This window comes from Rhinolophus hipposideros, assembly GCF_964194185.1.
Source record: "Rhinolophus hipposideros genome assembly, chromosome: 25".
Taxonomy (NCBI): domain Eukaryota; kingdom Metazoa; phylum Chordata; class Mammalia; order Chiroptera; family Rhinolophidae; genus Rhinolophus; species Rhinolophus hipposideros.
Window position 1 is genome coordinate 29,710,097 of NC_138071.1, and position 17,031 is coordinate 29,727,127.

At 45.2% G+C, this 17,031-nt stretch overlaps 1 protein-coding gene across 3 annotated transcripts in view; it reads right to left on the minus strand.

The window, feature by feature from the left end:
* LMBR1 (limb development membrane protein 1) overlaps positions 1-17,031 on the minus strand; it is a 116,592-nt gene that overhangs the window by 96,362 nt on the left and 3,199 nt on the right. For 2 of the 3 annotated variants that reach the window (XM_081038824.1, XM_081038823.1), the window contains exon 2: positions 7,521-7,716. In XM_081038824.1, the coding sequence (XP_080894950.1) occupies positions 7,521-7,663 (143 nt within the window). In that variant the 5' untranslated portion in view covers positions 7,664-7,716. Of the gene's footprint in view, positions 1-7,520; positions 7,717-17,031 lie in introns of those variants that run through there. The other variant, XM_081038821.1, reaches the window with a different exon arrangement.

The window sequence follows — 17,031 nt, forward strand, 5'->3', positions numbered from 1 at the left end:
GGAACTCTCCCTGACCCCCTTTTGCTCTATTCAGACCTCAGACGATCTGATGAGACCCACCCACCTGGGGAGGGCAGTGTGTTTTGTTCAGTCTACAGATGCAAATATTAATCTCATCTGGAAAAATGCCCTCCCAGACACCCCCCGCCCACGTTATGTCAGACCAAATGTCTGGCTCCCGTGGCCCAGACAAGTTGTCACAGAATTAACCCTCACAAGCAGGGCCTGTCTCTACTCCACTGGGCTCAACCGAGAGCCCCCTACCCTCTAATCCTCATGGAGGATGTTGGGTCACACCTTCCAGGCAATTATGCAGGACACCACTTGGCTCCAGTGAACTAAGAGACAATTTAGCACAGTTTCTAAGGCAGTATCATAAGTACACATTAACTTACTGCAGGTTGGTTTCAATCATTTTTATTGGCTCATAATGTATTCAGTCATGTACCATCTTTCTTGACTTTAATTATCCATCTTAACTCTTTTTTTCCTTCCAACTTCAGCCCACAAAATTTAGGAGGGAAATGAGTCAAAGCGGGAAAAGGAGCAACCCATCAAATGAACCTCATCATGATACAGAGGGAGCGAGACCCGGAAGAATCACGGAGGTTGACGCCAGAAGGAGTCAGAAACCTTCTAGTCTAATTACAACGAAGACCCACAGAAATGGAGGGACTTTCCTAAGGAGACACAAGTTAGTGACCTGGAAAACCCGGGCTTGCATTCCTCCCACCATAACCCATCCCCACAAAAGGAAAATTCACCCCCTTCTCAGCTCCTGACCCACTCCTTCAGCTGGGTCCCTTCACTGTCCTGGCCTCGCAGCACCGCCCCCAGACCCTTCCTACCCTTTCCATGGAAGCTGCTGACCCTCCTGGTCCTGCAGAAATGTCACAAGCTACAACTTCGCTGTGTTATGCCCCGGCCTGGAGTTTCTTGAACATTTTACCCAACTTTGCACCATCTTTAAGTCCTGCCTGCTTTTTGAACTTTCATTTTTTAGTGAAAATAACAAACATGTCTGAACACTTATTGTTTGCCAGGCACCATTCTAATTGCCTTCCGCGTATATCTAGTTTAGCATTCACCATCGTTCTATGTACTCATTACATCCACTGTACAGTTTAGAAAACTAAAGCACAAAGAGGTTGGGGATTTGCTCGAGGTCACACAGAAAGAGGATGGCAGAACCAGAATGAAACTCAGGCAGGCCATTCCAATAATTCAAATCACTAAGACAGACGGCCTCTCAGAGGCTAGTGTTCCCAGAGTCAAGACGCTGTAAAGTAACGCAGAGACCGTGAGCTAACTCGTCAGTCTTCTGGGTGTAGATAGAAGTGTAAGTTCCTCCGAATTTTACCAAGGATTTGAGGTCGCTTTTAAAGAGAACAAAAAAAAAAGAGGATAGATAGATAAGAAAGTATATATATATTTTTTTAATAAGACCCAAGGAATATGTATACTAGAATAATAAGTGATGGAAGAAATTAAACTTAATTCAGCATATCATAAAGTACTCCATTTGCGAGTTTTGAATTAAATTTTTTGAGCTCCCTGGCATCACAACTGAAGAAGAAAATAGGATGTGTGACATCATGTTCATTAGCTATAAGAAGAAAGCATATCTGCTCTTCAGAAGAGACAGCTTGCCCCAGCTCTTTGCTCTTGAGGAAATGCTCTCATGTAGGCCTTCAGGTGGAAAATATTTTAAAATGTGGTAGAAAATATCTTCAAAAATATCGCTTCAGCCAATGAGGCAATAGTTTCATGAAATTGTTTAGTTTAGTGTCCCTTGATTTTAAAAAAAAAAAAAAAAAGTCAAGGTGATAACCCCAAAATACAGATTAGTGAAAGCACTTTTGTAAGAGGCTTTGCAAGCAACAAAACAGAACCCTGACAAATTTAAGCAGAAAAGAGATTTAGTAGAGGAATTTTATCTCATGCCTACAAAAAAAATTAACTAGAATGATGGGATGGCGTAAGCAAAAATGAAAGAATAAGAACCTCCAAAAATCCCCTCCTCTATAAAAGCAAGACGTCGGAATCAATATCATCGGCATTCTGGAAATTAACCACAGGTTTGCAGCATTGCAGGTATCTCTTGTTCAAGAAAAATGGCTGGATCTTGGTAAGAATGGCAGGCTTTGTAGTAAGAAAAAGGAAACGTGTACAGCTTCATGACCTTGGATTATGCAAAGGTTTCCTAAGTATCACTCAAAAAGCACAAACAGTAACAACGAAAGACAAGTCGAACTTAATCAAAATTAAAATTTTTGTTCCTCAAAGGATACTATCAGGAAAGTAAAAAGAAAACCCATAGAAATGGCTTCTTTTCAAGGTGATGAAAAAGTTCTGGAACTAGACAGTGGTGATGGTTGCACCCCCTTGTGAATATATTTAAAAACATTGAATTGTAGACTTTAAAAGGGTGAATTTTATGGTATGTGGATTATTTCTCAATTTAAAAAAATGGAACATAGACTTAAATGTAAAATGCAAAGCTCCGAAACTTCTAGAATGGAGACAAAAGCAACTCTAGCTGGTAAAGGTGTTTCCCGCGGTGGGGTGGTAAGCAATCTGGAAAATGCTGTTCATTGTACTGCAACAGAACAGACAAGTAAGTGGTGGGTGGTGGGTGCCAGGCCCCTCCCTGTTGCCGTGGGAGGTTACGCATCAGCCAAGGGAAGGCCGGGAGGAGCTGTGTGCTGATGGACTAGAGCTGGAGAACTGGTGACAGCCTACACTCAGATGGACAGCTGAAGACACAGCTGGAGAGGTGCATGTACACATGGGTTGGCAGACACACACACACCTGCGATCCCTTCCTAACTCTCATTGAGTATCGATAAAGACCCTTTCGGGACTCTGTTGGTGGAAGCAAGCAGGAGAACAAAGACCTGAATAAGCGTGTGTAGTCACAGTTTGGCCTGTTCCCCTCCTGTCGTGTCCCGGGAGGCCCCCAACCTTCACACAACAACACAGCCGATTTGAGGCAGAGAGACAGAGAGAGACAGGAGAGCAGGATCCACTGAGTCCCAGAGAAGGGACCTGTGCAGGTTCTGTACCGGTTCCTCCTAGCAGTGCCGACATCAAAACACCTTCTCTCTGGCTCAACTGACACCCTGGACGAGGCGAGATTTGTCAGGAGCCTCTGAATAGCAGGAAGTACAGCAGCAGTGGGAGGATGGTGTGGGCCAGCATGGCAGGCAGTCAAAGAGGGACAAACAGGACAGGCGGAGGCCAGCAGGGCGGACTCGTGCTCACTGCAGGCGTGGTTTTGTCTCAAACAGCTGATAGCCCCCAGGGAAGTCGGCAGGCCCAGGGGATGGGGCATGTGTCCTGGTCCCGACTGCACGGGTCTCTCTGGGCCTTGGGAGCCAGCCGTGCAAAGCCTAAGGGCAGAGGCTGTCTGATGGAGAAAAGGTTTCGATGGGAGAACCACCTTGAAAACTCCCAGAATGGAGCACAGAGCTTTGGAAAGTGGTGCTGAACTTGCCCTTTTTACATTCACTTTTTTAAAACTATACTTTCTAAGGAGGGAAAAGATGGAAATGGTGAGGCAGTGCATTTTAGAATCTGGGCTTTCTCCCCTTGTGTCCAGATCCCTCCCTGGGAGGGATTCTCTACACGGGTATGAACACTTGTTTATTACACCTTGAGATCTGTTCTGCCACCTGATATCCTCACTTAACAGTAGGTCGTGGCTCTCGTACTAGCCCCTGTACCGATCTGCTCCATTCTTTTCACCTGGGCTTGATTAGTAGCCGACTGACTAGTACTTATCACATTATTTAACGTCCTATGTGGACACTCAGATTATTGGAGGCAGGTGGGCCACGTGGAAGTTTCCTGTCATCTGCCCAGAGGAAGCTGAAGCCACCCAGACGCATTTGGGAAAGGCTGCCCTGGACCCAGCCCCATCAAAGCAAAGGGCTCCTAGAGGACCATGGTGGGGAAGACCGCCTGTAGGAACCTTGGAGAATGCCCAAAAGACGCACTGAGGGTAAAGTCAGCAATGGCTGGGAGGGGCCTCTGGGACTCTCCCAGGCCACATGCTGGGAACTGGGCCCAGGAGGGAGCAGGTGGGGGAGGACACTGAGAGCGTCCCCTTGTCCCCACACTGGGGTGTCCTGGTTACTCCCAAATGTCTGTTTTTCCAGATGGACTTTGAATCATTTGTCATTACCTCCCAACCCCCAAATCCTCTTGGCATTTGGTTGAAATTCTGTTGGGGAAAACTGACATTTTTACAGCAGTTGAGTCTTACTGTCTTAATACTTATTTGGGTGAACCAACATCTTTTCATCTCTTGGCTCTTGGGTGGCAAGTTGCATGCCAACGGACAAAACAGGAAGTTTTCTGGGAATAGGGTTCCTCCCTGTCTAGTCTTCTCTGCCACAGGGCACACCACGCCCATGGTGGCAACCTGGATGTCTATACAAAGTCCAGGTAATAGCCATGGTGACACACCACAAAACAGAACCAGCCCCAGGTGGCGGCTAAAAGCTCCCAGGCACAAAGCATGTCCGTGCCAAGTATTCCTTACAGGGCAGAAAGCTGATTGAGGCGATTCGTAGACTGTGACAGAAACGTCTCGTCTGTCACCTTTACGCAGCTCTGAGCTGTGGCATTCCTGAGCATCCTGCTGGTAATGGCCCTCTTTCACAGCATTTTTAAACCAAGTTTCAAGTGAGTGTCATAAAGTCACTCTGTCCGGGAAGTCAGCTCAATAACGGCCAAGACGTAAACATTAAAAGCAGGACGGAAAATGCCCTTGGCATGCCCCGCCATGCCTTGTCACTGGCGTGGGAGTTCATCAGCCAGTCGTTAGGACGCGACGACGCTGGGGGCTGAGTGAAGAACCACTGGCCAGGTGTAGCTGGACCGGTTAGCTTTGGGAAAACTGATCTAGGAGGACAGAAAAACTACTCCATCTGTGCAGGACTCACTAATTTCTAAGTTTGTCTTCTGGGAAGGTTTCTAGGACTAAGACATCCAGACAGACACACGAACAAAACAGCCTGAGTGCTTAGTGTTGCTTTGTGTTTGAACGTGATGGCAGGTGCGACAGAAGTCCTTGCTGATGTCATCTTTGTGTGTGTGTGACTTGTCTGCGCAGGAGCAATTCTCTAGAGGCAGGGATGGCCTCCGGAAAGGACTTTTGTAGCCAAGGACTCAGAGGTCACAGTGACAGACTCAGAGAAATGCCTCTTCAGGAAATCTTCAAGTGCGTGAACCGGCCCTAACTATCCACTTAGAAATCCAACACGAGAACCACACACAAGCCTGGCCTGGAAAACGCAGCCTGCAGAAAACGCTGTTTGGCGCCGTCACATTTGTCTGGTGTGAGCAGTGTGCAGGCCGGCAGTGTTAGAAAAAACGGCAACAGAGGGTTGGGCCCCCTCTCCCCTCACTCCTGGCCCTGCCCCCTAAGAAGCCGCCTCCACGGGTCCTGCTGCTTGTCCTACCTAGGAAAGGGGGCGTTCTGAGGGTGCTGCCTGGCTGCACTGTGAGCCCTGGTGGAGCTAGGGGGCAGCAATGGCTTGTGAGACGCCCATGACACAACACCCCCGCCCCTGCTGTCTGAGCAACCGCTGGGCTCAGCATGTCTTCCTTCCTGCTCCTGGGGCCTCGTCACTCCCTCCTCTTGCCCAGTCATGGTTTGGAGCCCAGGAGCCCATCACGAATCAGAGTACTGGCCCGTTTGGGACCAAGGTGGTGCTATATATCCTACTTATCTTTACACTTACCATGTTTCCCCGAAAATTAGACCTAACCGGAAAATAAGCCCTAGCATGATTTTTCAGGATGACATCCCCTGAACATAAGCCCTAATGTGTCTTTTGGAGCAAAAATTAATGTAAGACCCCGTCTTATTTTCGGGGAAACACGGTAGCTTTTCCTAAATCGTGGGCTTAGCCCAGATCTTAGGGTGATGTCTTCTAATGGGATCAACCAAGGATGTTACAGAAGAGGAAACTGAGGCTAAGAGGGGTAAGCACTCTGCACGCATCCACTCCACGGTCCTGCCCCAGCGGGCGGCCAGGTAGCCTGGGCCTCGTTCCTCCTTCACACCCCACAGAACTCTCCCAATGGGCAAAGCACAGTACACTACAACTGTAGAATGGGCCTCAAGTGTAGAAGGCACTGAAGAATGCGCCTTAAAATGAGAATGTCCCCTAATTTATTATCACTGCCACATGGACCCAACATTTTTGTTACTAATAATGCTTACTTTTTATGTGGAATTTTGTAGCCCACAAAGCATGTTATCCGTTATTTAAATTCACAATAACCCAATGAGATAAACTAGGGTTACCATCCCTTTTTAACAGATGAGGAAACTGGAACATGATGAGGTTAAATAACATACTGAGGGTTGCAGACGCAACCCCAAAGTTCAGATCTCTGCTCTAAGTCCAGGGTATTCTCTGCTGCTCCCCAGAGCTGTCCCAGGAAAGGGGGTAGGGGGGAGGGATGGGGGGAAAGTGAGAGAGAGAGAGAGACACACATACAGCAGAGAGACAGATGGAAACACAGCTAAGTGATGGAGGTGGAGACGGTGCTGCCATGGGTGTAGACACGGGTACATGGTTAGACAGAGAGACAAAAAATGCCCCTTTGAGCTGGCCGAATTATAAACTCTAACATGCAGCCAGGAAGCCCCAGGTGTAGCATCTCCAGCCCCTGGCCACCCCATTGGTCCACAAAGGTCTTCTTTAAGGCAGACGGTGCCATAGATACGGTCTCTGCCAGGCTGCCAGGTTCTGTGGTTGCCGGTTCCACGTACTGGAATGAACGATAAAGCCGCATTCTCTTGGTCATCAAAATCAGCTTGCTACATATTTAGGATTTTTGGAGCTGTCTGGGATATTCGTTTATGAACAGTCCTACTTTGTCGTTATATACATGAGGATAAAAGGTGAAACTCAAAGAAAATGTTGAATATTAAAAATATGTCTTATAATTTTTACTGTTATAAAATTAAATTATAATTTAAGAGCTCCAATGCATCCCTAACTGTGGTAGATTTTAAGGTAATTATGTGTCTCTTCAGTAATATATTTGCTATCAACTTATAACATAAAAGGATTGCTTGTGAATTCAAGATTATTTTTAGATTTATAGCCCTTTCAAGGGAAAGGGGGTTTTCAGAAGTACTTCCGATTTCCAATGTCTGGTGAATCCTCCATTCACCATCAATAATACCACCTCCAGAAATCCTCCTTCATATAAATCCAGCCTGACATTCCCATAATGCACAGTGACGAGGAGTGCTCTCAGGACGGGAGGTGATATCTGTGAATTATATCAGGCCAGCATGCGGAAAACAAGTCATCCTGCAGTTTATGAATTCTGCTGCTCCCGGAACACGGTCCAGTTTTCTAAAGAGATGTGGGTGTTTTTATATTCATTGGATGTCTTGATAAATGTCTATTGTGGGCACGGTGAAAACTGCTGATCTGAAAACACACCTTTGTCATCATTCTCTCTGTGTACCTCGAATGTTTAGTACTCACATGATCAGAATGGTGTGGCTGTAATCCCAGCCCACGGTCAGTCTCGGGGTTGTTGGACTTTTCCAACATAGACGGTTGATGGCATCAGCTGACACCGCGGAGTCTGGCTGTCCCTGCAGCCCTGCTGGGAGCCTCGGTGTCATGGACCTTGCCACTGACAGCTGAGTTCACTGTCCAGGGACAGCTTGGAGGGGACCTGGGGAGGCAGGTGAAGATGTTACAGAACATAGGGTTATGTTGTCGCATTAAATGAGGAATTATTTTTGAACACCACTTAGTCACGTTCTGAAGTTAGGTCATTGGAAAGAAAGAACACATTATTCTTTTTTTGAAAGATTTGTTTCAGAAGCATTAGAAATCCAAGTGGGAATAAATCAGATTAATTTTCAAAATTAGGAGGGATAAGGTTTATCTGAAATCATGGATGTTCTCTTCTAATTAAATGCAAATGTGGTTAATACCTTGTAGGGATGTGACAACAGTAAACAATGGACTGGGGAGTGGGGACGAATATCTGTGATCCCTGGGAATAATTAGACTGCTCGGCTTACAACGCATAATGTCTAACACTGTAAAAATTCCCACCTTCTACTTCTGTCTCATTAGCAAAAATAAATCGGTTTGTGTTGGACTAACGCAAGAATTCAGAATGGTTCAAGGACACACGGAAGGGGGTGCAGGGTGGCTGGCAGGGGTTTTTCCAGCTTGGTTCTCCTCTTCCCAAAAACAGGCTGAGGAAAACCATTAGATTAGGTGCTCGAAGTTATACTTCTGGTTGTCAGCCAAGGGGCAGGCAAAGAACTTATTTCTGCCTCTCCGAAGGTGAGGGATGAGGGTTCAATGAGATGATGGCAGTGGTCAATGTGAACATGGCCACAGACCCAGCCGGCATCATCCTGCAGACGTTCGCACAGCCCACTCTCCTCATTGTGCTTACAGAACCTTAAAGGACATTATTCCACTTGGTAATAACCACAAATAAGAGGAGAACCGAGCTTGTACTGTGGACAACAGTCAGACTTGCTGGATCCAGCTCCGTGTCCTGAAGCACACCGGGAGGCCAGCCAGCCCCTTCCCTGGAGTCATGGCTCCCCAGGCCCATGCAGCCTGCCTACAGGAAAACAACCACCTGCTCCTGTGACCATCTCACTGTGCATTAAATACACCAACAGTCTGTTTTCATCACCACTCTCATGAACTTGGCTTGTGTGCTCTGTCCTAGAACTGATCTGCCCTAGGTCCTCAGCTGAAATCGAGTTTCTGAACCTGGGAAGCTCAGGGCCAGACCTGAACTGTGATAAAATGACAGAGTTAATGAATCTGACCCTGGGAGTCCCTTCCCTGGAAGAGGCATCCCCTCGACTGCGCCTCTAAGCATTCTCAGCGCAGGTCAGGTGAAGGCTAGAGGGGGAAAGATGCCCTCCTTGGGTTTCATTCGTCTCCCTCAGATAGTCCTGGAGACACACAGGAAGCCTGGATCCCTGCTGCCCTCCCTGGACCATCACCGCGTGAAATCTGCCAGCTAGCGACAGAGGCCTGGAGCCCAACACACCCCCTACCCTATACCACCACCTTTTTTTTTAGCTTTAAAGCACATTGTCATACTATATGTGACTCTGTATCTCTTTGAACATAGAGGTAATGCCACAAATAAAATTCTAAATGGGAGAGTTTCAGAGAAAAAAAATGGAACCCAGAATATTCTGGGCCATTTAAACTCTTCTGGAAAAGTGGAAGGGACAACCGTGGAAGTGTTAATATTTATTATATATTGTGTTTAGACCACATTTTAGAAGGTCAAGTTTGTATGTGATTGTGAGATGTATATAAATGGAGGAATTATTATAATTCTATCATAATTTACGACTGGACCAAAATAAACTAATAAGATAAATAAATACAGCTGCTCATGGCCAGTTGACTAATATGACCTGAATAGAAATAAAATATTGAGTGAGCTGCAGAGGCCAAGTTTAAACTAGATTAGCCACAGAATCTCAGTGTGCTGTTTCAATATAATTAACGTGATGATTTAATGTGTTTTTAGCTCAGAATCGTTGTGAGAGGTTTTTTTTTTTTTGTAATAACGTAGAAATGAATACACACCCGTCCAAGCTGCAGAGGAATAAAAGGTTGTAATATTTTTGAGTTCTCTTGGCAGAGTAATCCATTCTCATCAATCTCGCACTCTGCAGGAGGACATAAGGATGTTTTTCTCGCAGTCATTCACGGCCATTATTTAATATAGGGTAACGGCCACAGTCTTCATTAATATATTAACCTATGGCTCAAAAAGGCCTTGCAGTAAACCAAGTGACGACTCCTCCTGATGGGTTTATATCATCGGGCTTGGACATGTTACCCATTGGAAACACTGACCTCAGGAAGAAGCGTAGTGTTAATAACCAACTGAAGAGGGCTAGCCAGCCAGCGAGAAAGAGGAAGGCAAGAACCAGCTCACAGCAGGCACAAGTTCTTCATGTTACTCGTTAAAAACATATCTATAGATCACATGTTGTAAAATGGTACAAGTAATGAATGTGTTAGATGAAAAAAGTGAGCACAGAATAAGCACATGGAATGAGCTCTGACCGGCTCCACATTCTGCACTGAGGTGCCTTGGCCTGACCTGACCCCTGAACGCTAGCCCTCCGATGCTCCCTGGAAACCCACGGCCGGGTTGTCACTGGCCCCGGCTTCCGGTCCCACGACAGGAAATCACGGTGCTTATAGAAGCCTAACTGGGCTGGTGAGCATATGACTGGATTCTTTCTCTACTTCCACATCAGTCACAGTGCAAGGTTCAGGACATAAGCCCGTGGGTCTCCCACCCACTCACCCTCAAGTACAGCCTGACAGCAAACACAGAGCCCACGCTCAGCACGCCCTTGCCTTTTCCTGAGCTTGAAAGTCAACAAAAGACAACCAGGTGTTTCTGGGAAACCAGAAATATGAAGAAAAAAGCAAGACAAACAAGAAACAGGGTATCAAGAAGCCATATGTAGCTATGACCCCATATCAATTAAAAACACGTCATATGTTTGTAAGCACACCCACATATGTGTGCATATGCGTGTGCGTTTCTGCAAACAGATGCACCCAGATATTAACAGTGCGAATCCCCAGATGTCAGGCATGATTTTTTTCATTGCTGCATGTTTCCATTTCCATTTTCCAAATCCATCTTCCAATTACATAAATGTATAATGCTTCTAAAATTGTAAGAAATAAATTTTTTCAAAATAGGAACAGATTAAAACAGTATTTTAAACACGTACCGTGATTTTAGATATTGCAGGAAACAGAACACAACTTTAAACAAGAATCTAGTGTCCTCAGAGATACTGGGGAAACAATGCATTTGTAAAACAAAGATGATATGAAAAAGGAAACATGAGGAAAAGAAACCTCAAGAAGAATGCTGACATTGAAAATAAATCAATAGAAAAGTTGGAAGATACAGTTGAGGAGAAAGACAGGAGATGAAAAATATGGGAAATCCTAAAAGGATTAGAACATCAATCCCTCCAAAATCTAACATCTAACTAATAAGTGTCCCAGAAAGACAGCGTAAAGAAACTGAGAGGTGAATATTGTTAAAGAGATAACCTGCGGAATTATCAGAACCAAAAGACACAAGTCTTCAGATTTAAAGTTCTCAACATGATAAATGAAAAAGACACACACCCCAGGATATCATTTCAGAACACAGAATGGGACAAGAATCGGATTGGCATCCAGTTTTTTATAAACAGTGCTAGATGCTAGAACACAGTGAAGCAACGTCTTCAAATTTCCAAAGGAAAAAAGCTATGTTTAACCTAAAATTCTGTACCCCGCCAGCCCACCAATCAACGTGAAGCAATGTAACCATCCTCAAGTCTGCCCATATAGAGAGAGTTTATGGATTCTCCTCCTCCATCCTGGAAGTTATTCAAGGATGTGAATCGAAGATGGAGGAAAGGGGGACAAAGAGTGACATCTGCCCCTTCCATTTTAGGAAGCAGCCCTGCGCTGAGGCCCGCTCTGAAGGAGCATCTGGTCCTGTCCCAGGCTGGCCACAGCGGCCCTGTGGCAAACGGCCAGAAGGACAATGATAAGCGGGCTTTAGCAACAAAATCTGTAAGCGTGCTGCGAAGTCTGAAAAGGTTTCTGTTGGGGAGAGCAGAGTAAGATCGCCTAAGTGTGCAATTTCCTGAAAGCAAGTTAATGAAGCTTAAAGGATGTAAAAACTAAATTAATTTTTTAAGCTATTCATCTCCAATATCCACTGTCTAAGCTAAACTTTTTTTCTTTTTTCAGGACTTCACTTTTTTAGAGTAGTTTTAGGTTTACGATAAAATTGAGAGGAAAGCACAGAGATTTCCTACATACCCTGTCCCTACCCACACACAGCTTCCCCTACCGTCAACATCACCCCCAGATGGGACATTTGTTAACAAAGATAAACCTACAGGACACATCAAAATCACCCCAAGTCCATAATTTAGATTAGGGTTCACTCTTGGTGTTGTACATTCTATGGGTTTGTACAGATGTTTAACAATGTATATATCCATTATTATAAAATCATAAAGAGTAGGTTCACTGCCCTAAAAATCCTCTGTGCTCCACCCCTTCATCCCTCCCTCTCCCTCACCCACTGACCTTCTTACTGTCTCAATAGTTTCTCCTTTTCCAGGATGTCCTACAGCTGGAATCATACAGTGCGTGGCCCTTTCAGATTGGCTTCTTTCACTTAGTCATATGCATTTAAGGTTCCTCCATGTCTTCTCATGGCTGATAGCTCATTTCTTTTTAGCGCTGAGCAATATTCCATAGTCTGGATGGACCAGTTTGTTTATCCATCACCTCACTTCCAAGTTCTGGCGTTTATGAATGAGGCTGCTATAACTTCAGGTTCTGTGTGGACATAAGTTTCAGCTCCTTTGGGTAAACACCAAGGAGCACGATTGCTGGGTCACATGGGGAGAGTGTGTTTAGTTCTGTAAGAAACCACCACTGTCTCCAAAGTGGCTGCACCCTTTGCGTCCCTGCCAGCAGTGACTGAGAGTTCCTGTGGCTCCACATCTTCACCAGTGTTTGGTGGTGTCAGTGTCCGGAATCTGGCCGTTCTGATAGGTGTGGGGGGGTCTCGTTGCTTTAATTTGCATTTCCCTGATCACGTACGATGTGGAGCTTCACAGGCCTGCTTGCCATCTGTCTTACTGGGTGAGGTGTCTGTTACGGCCTTTGCCCATTTTTTAGTCGGGTTGTTTGTTTTCTCATTGCTGAGTTTTAAGAGTTCCTTGTATATGTTGGATAATAGTTCTTTATCAAATGTGTCTTTTGCAAATATTTTCTCCTAATCTGTGGCTTGTCTTCCAATTCTCTCGATACTATCTTTTTGCAAAGCTAAAGCTTTTAATTTTAGTGGAGTCCAGCTTTTCAGTTACTTCTTTCCTGAACCAAGCCTTTGGTGTTGGATCTGGAAAGGCATCACCATACCTAACAGGTTTTCATATCCAGTTTTTCACCTATGTTTTCGTCTAGGACTTTTCGCTTTACATGTAGGTCTGTGATCCATGGTGAGCTAATTAGGCTAAGCTTTTCACAGTATTCACAGTACAGAGAGTTCAAAACTAAAATCGATAAGGTTGACTGGGTCCCGGACAGCTAACTGCACTCCCCAGTTCTTACAGCGTTACTTACAACAGCCAAGATACGGAAACAGCCTAACTATTCATCAACAGACGAACAAAGAAAGAAAATGTGATGAATACGTACAGTTGACTATTACTCAGCCTTTACAAAGAAAATATGTGTATTCTGTTGTACGCTGCAACATGGATGAAACCTGAGGACATCATGCCCAGTGAAATACGCCAATCACGGAATGACAAACACTACAGGATTTCACTAGATGAGGAATCTAACGTAAACTCATAGATGCAGAGAGTAGGAGGTGGGACTGGGGGGAGGACTGGGGGGAGGGAGAAATATGGATATAAAGTTCAATGGGTGTCGAGTTTCACTTACACGAGACAATTTCTAGAGTTCTGCTATATAGCACAGTACCTCTAGTTAACAATACTGAATTGTGCACTTAAAAATGAATTACGAGTGTGGATCTCATGCTAAGTCTCTCACCACAAAAAAAGCGGGAGTCATGGAGAAACTTTTGGAGGTGATGGGTAAGTTTATGACCTTCATGGTGGTGATGGTATCACGGGTGTACACATATGTCCAAACTCATCAAATTGTAGACATTAAATGTGTGTTTTATGCAGCAACTGTACTTCAATAAAGCCGTTAAAAAACTAAACGAATAAGGCTATCGGACACTCATGTTGAGTTATTTTTGGAAAAGAGAGTCATAAGCTCTAGATATCAGCATACTGGCTTTTGGTGTTCAGCAGCACTGAAGTTGTATTTTCAGCGTTTAACACCCTGATTTATATTCCTGTCCTCCGAAGTACAGCTATATCTTCCCATGGAATAGGATTGCAAAAGCACCAAAGACAAGTTATTTTTCAAAAAAGCAACTGGAGGTTTATCTCAATACCCAACAAGTACTAGTTATGGAGTCATCGTGCTCCACTAAGTATAATAATTCCTGCCATTTACTGAGCAGCAGCAACAAGCCCAGTATGAAACTCTTCCATCTCTTATCTCACGGAAGGCTTTGACAAGTAATATTTTAACGGCATCCTCTCCGATCATGAAAGAACTAAGGCTTCTGGAAATGTACACAGACAGGGCCACCAAATGATCGACTGATGTAACTTATTAAATACGCTTCCTTGGTATTATCAGTGCAGAGGCGAGAGTGAATCTGACAAGGACGGCTATTTTGATGTTGGTGTAACTAGTATTTTACTGTTGATCTCGACACTAGTTGACCCGTGGATTTAGTGGTCTTTTTGAGGCCCTCTGGGAACATCGCAGTAGTTCTGCCTTCTTCTGATGGGGGAGTGGGGGGCTCCTACCTACTTAATTTTAGAGACCCCATGACCAGATGGGCCAAGAACTATTCTGAAATCTTTAGATGTAGGGGCCATGCACAACGGAGCAGTCTTAACATAATTACACATGGAATTTGATGTCAGCAGGCCATCTGTACCCACTCTGATTTTCTCTGTGACATTATGATAAAGGCAAAAGGTGCATTAAAAGCTTCGCATCTATATTGAGGTCGTAAAATCTGGCCCATAGACAGTTCCTGTCTAGGGATTCGTAAGCCAGAAATAGATCAATAAAGGCTGCGAAAAGTTCTACAGCGTTTCCAACCAGCTACTCTGTCAAGCACAAGTGAGCACTCACTCCCCAACACTGCAGCGTTCCCGTAGCTCTTTATACAATTTACAATTCACTCAAATAAAATAATTTGTTTTCTATTTATTTTCTTGGGAAAATTCATCAAAAAATATTGCACTGGGTCTAACGCTGGCCCAACGCACAGTAAATACCCTGCGTTAGGATAGGTTGTCTCATGCAAGAATATTAATGGGAAATAAACCACATCTAAGATCGCCCTGCATGAATATTAAGCTGCCTGACAGTAAAGCCTTTCACGGAAACAGCAAAAACAAAGACAGTAACAAAAAGTAATGAGAAATCTTACACAACTAACAAAATAGCTTTTATCAAGAAGGTAAGTGTGCCTGTGTCGAAATGTAACTTCCTACCCTTAATTCATGAGCATTTAGGTAAGAAACACCCTGCCAATGGGGGAAGCATCTCTAGATAATACACAAGCACACCGAACATGGGGAGAGCAGGAAGACCTAATGAAAATTAATGATGCACTGAAACAGAGCCAGAGGGAGAAGTCACTTTATGTTACTCGGACAAAGCTTAAGTGCTGACCGGCCCGGCCCCGCCCAGCAACAAAGGTTCTTGTAGGGACTTTGGTAACCGGGGAGGAGACCGATAGCCATAACAAACGCCACATTAATAAAAAAGGGAGCAGCGACACCGACAAATATATTTACAGATCATTGCCTCAACTTGAGGCCCAGATGTATCACTGCTTTCAAATTTATTTATAGATCCATGTCTTAATGTGATAAACACTTGGCTTGTAAACTAAAAATATTGAAAACCACAACATATAACTATGCCTTTTTTCACTTTTCTTTGCTGGGCAAGAGATGGAGGCACAGGTCTATGACCGAGGGACGTCTCCTTAGTCATCTGGTGAATAGTGTCAAGTGGTGAGCTTACCCGACAATAAAGCCTAAAAAACAATGGACTGGAGGCCCTGTTGACAAGCTCAGCTAAGGCCGAGTTTCACTAGAAGCCTCTCTCACCGAAACGTCCTTCTCCAAGTGTCATGCAAGCCCTGCTACAGCTCATAGCTGACTGAGCCCCACCTGGGCCTTGCAGCCTCACCTGGGCCTTGCAGCTCTTGGCTCCACTGCTCCATAGACAGCTCACATACCAAAAGGAGCACAGTGGATGTGATGGCTCTGAAAGTTCATTTCTGCCCCAACTCAGCATTCGCTGAGTCTTTTGTTCACTCATTTGTTCATTTGCCCAACACATACTTGAGTGCCTACTGTGTGCCAGGTATGGACCCTGAGGGTGGGAGGGGAGCAATGAGCAAGCAGCTGAAGAAGGCAGAGTCTGAGCTCTTCCCTCGGCACAAAGTCCAGCGTGGGAGTCAGAGATGACCACGGAATCCCCACAGGTGAGGGTTAGGGTAGGAGTAGCAAACCAGCTTGGGGACACAGGGAAACTGTCTCTGAGCAAAGTAGGGGTTGGTCAGGCAGAAAACAGGAGAGTGTTCCAGTCAGAGGGCACATGAGGAGTCAAGGAGTGTGACACACACGTGTCCTGATGAACCCAGGATCCGTTGGGGGTGGGGCAGCTCCCGCTGGGCTGAGGTGAGTGTGAAGGGGTCTTGTGTCCCAGGCCAGGCTTCCCTGCTGGTTTGCAGGCCACAGGGAGCCACTGACAGACCTGAAGCAGGACAATGCACGGAGAGGTCTAGGCTTAGAGCCAACACTCTGGCAGCCAGGGAACTGCAGAGGACAAAGGGAGGGCCTGGCCGGGGCCGCATTGGGACTGTGGCCACAAGGACACAAAGAAAGAGACTGGGCAGCACCCAGGTCTGACCAATGGCGGCTGGCTGGTGAAGGAAACTGAAGAAGAGGGTTTGGGTGACCCCGCAGCTAGGGCTTCCCACTCCCAGAGCATCTTTGTGCTGACCTTTCACCTAGCAGATGGGCAAAAATGAAAACCCGAGATGGGTCAGTGAAGGAGAGAGTATGGGGCACAAGCGTAACACTCAATGTGAGCACGAGTTGGCACAGCTTTTAAGGCTGGAAATGGGGCATTATGTGTTAATGAAAACCAAATATTCTAGAATGATAGCCTTGTGAAACACTTGCACAGTCCTGCAAACACACACACACACACACACACACACACGGAGGAATATTTGCTATAGCATTTTAGTAGTGCAAAAATTATACATTTTGAAAAGGAAACAAATATTCTCCATTAGCAGATTGGTTATGTAAATTAT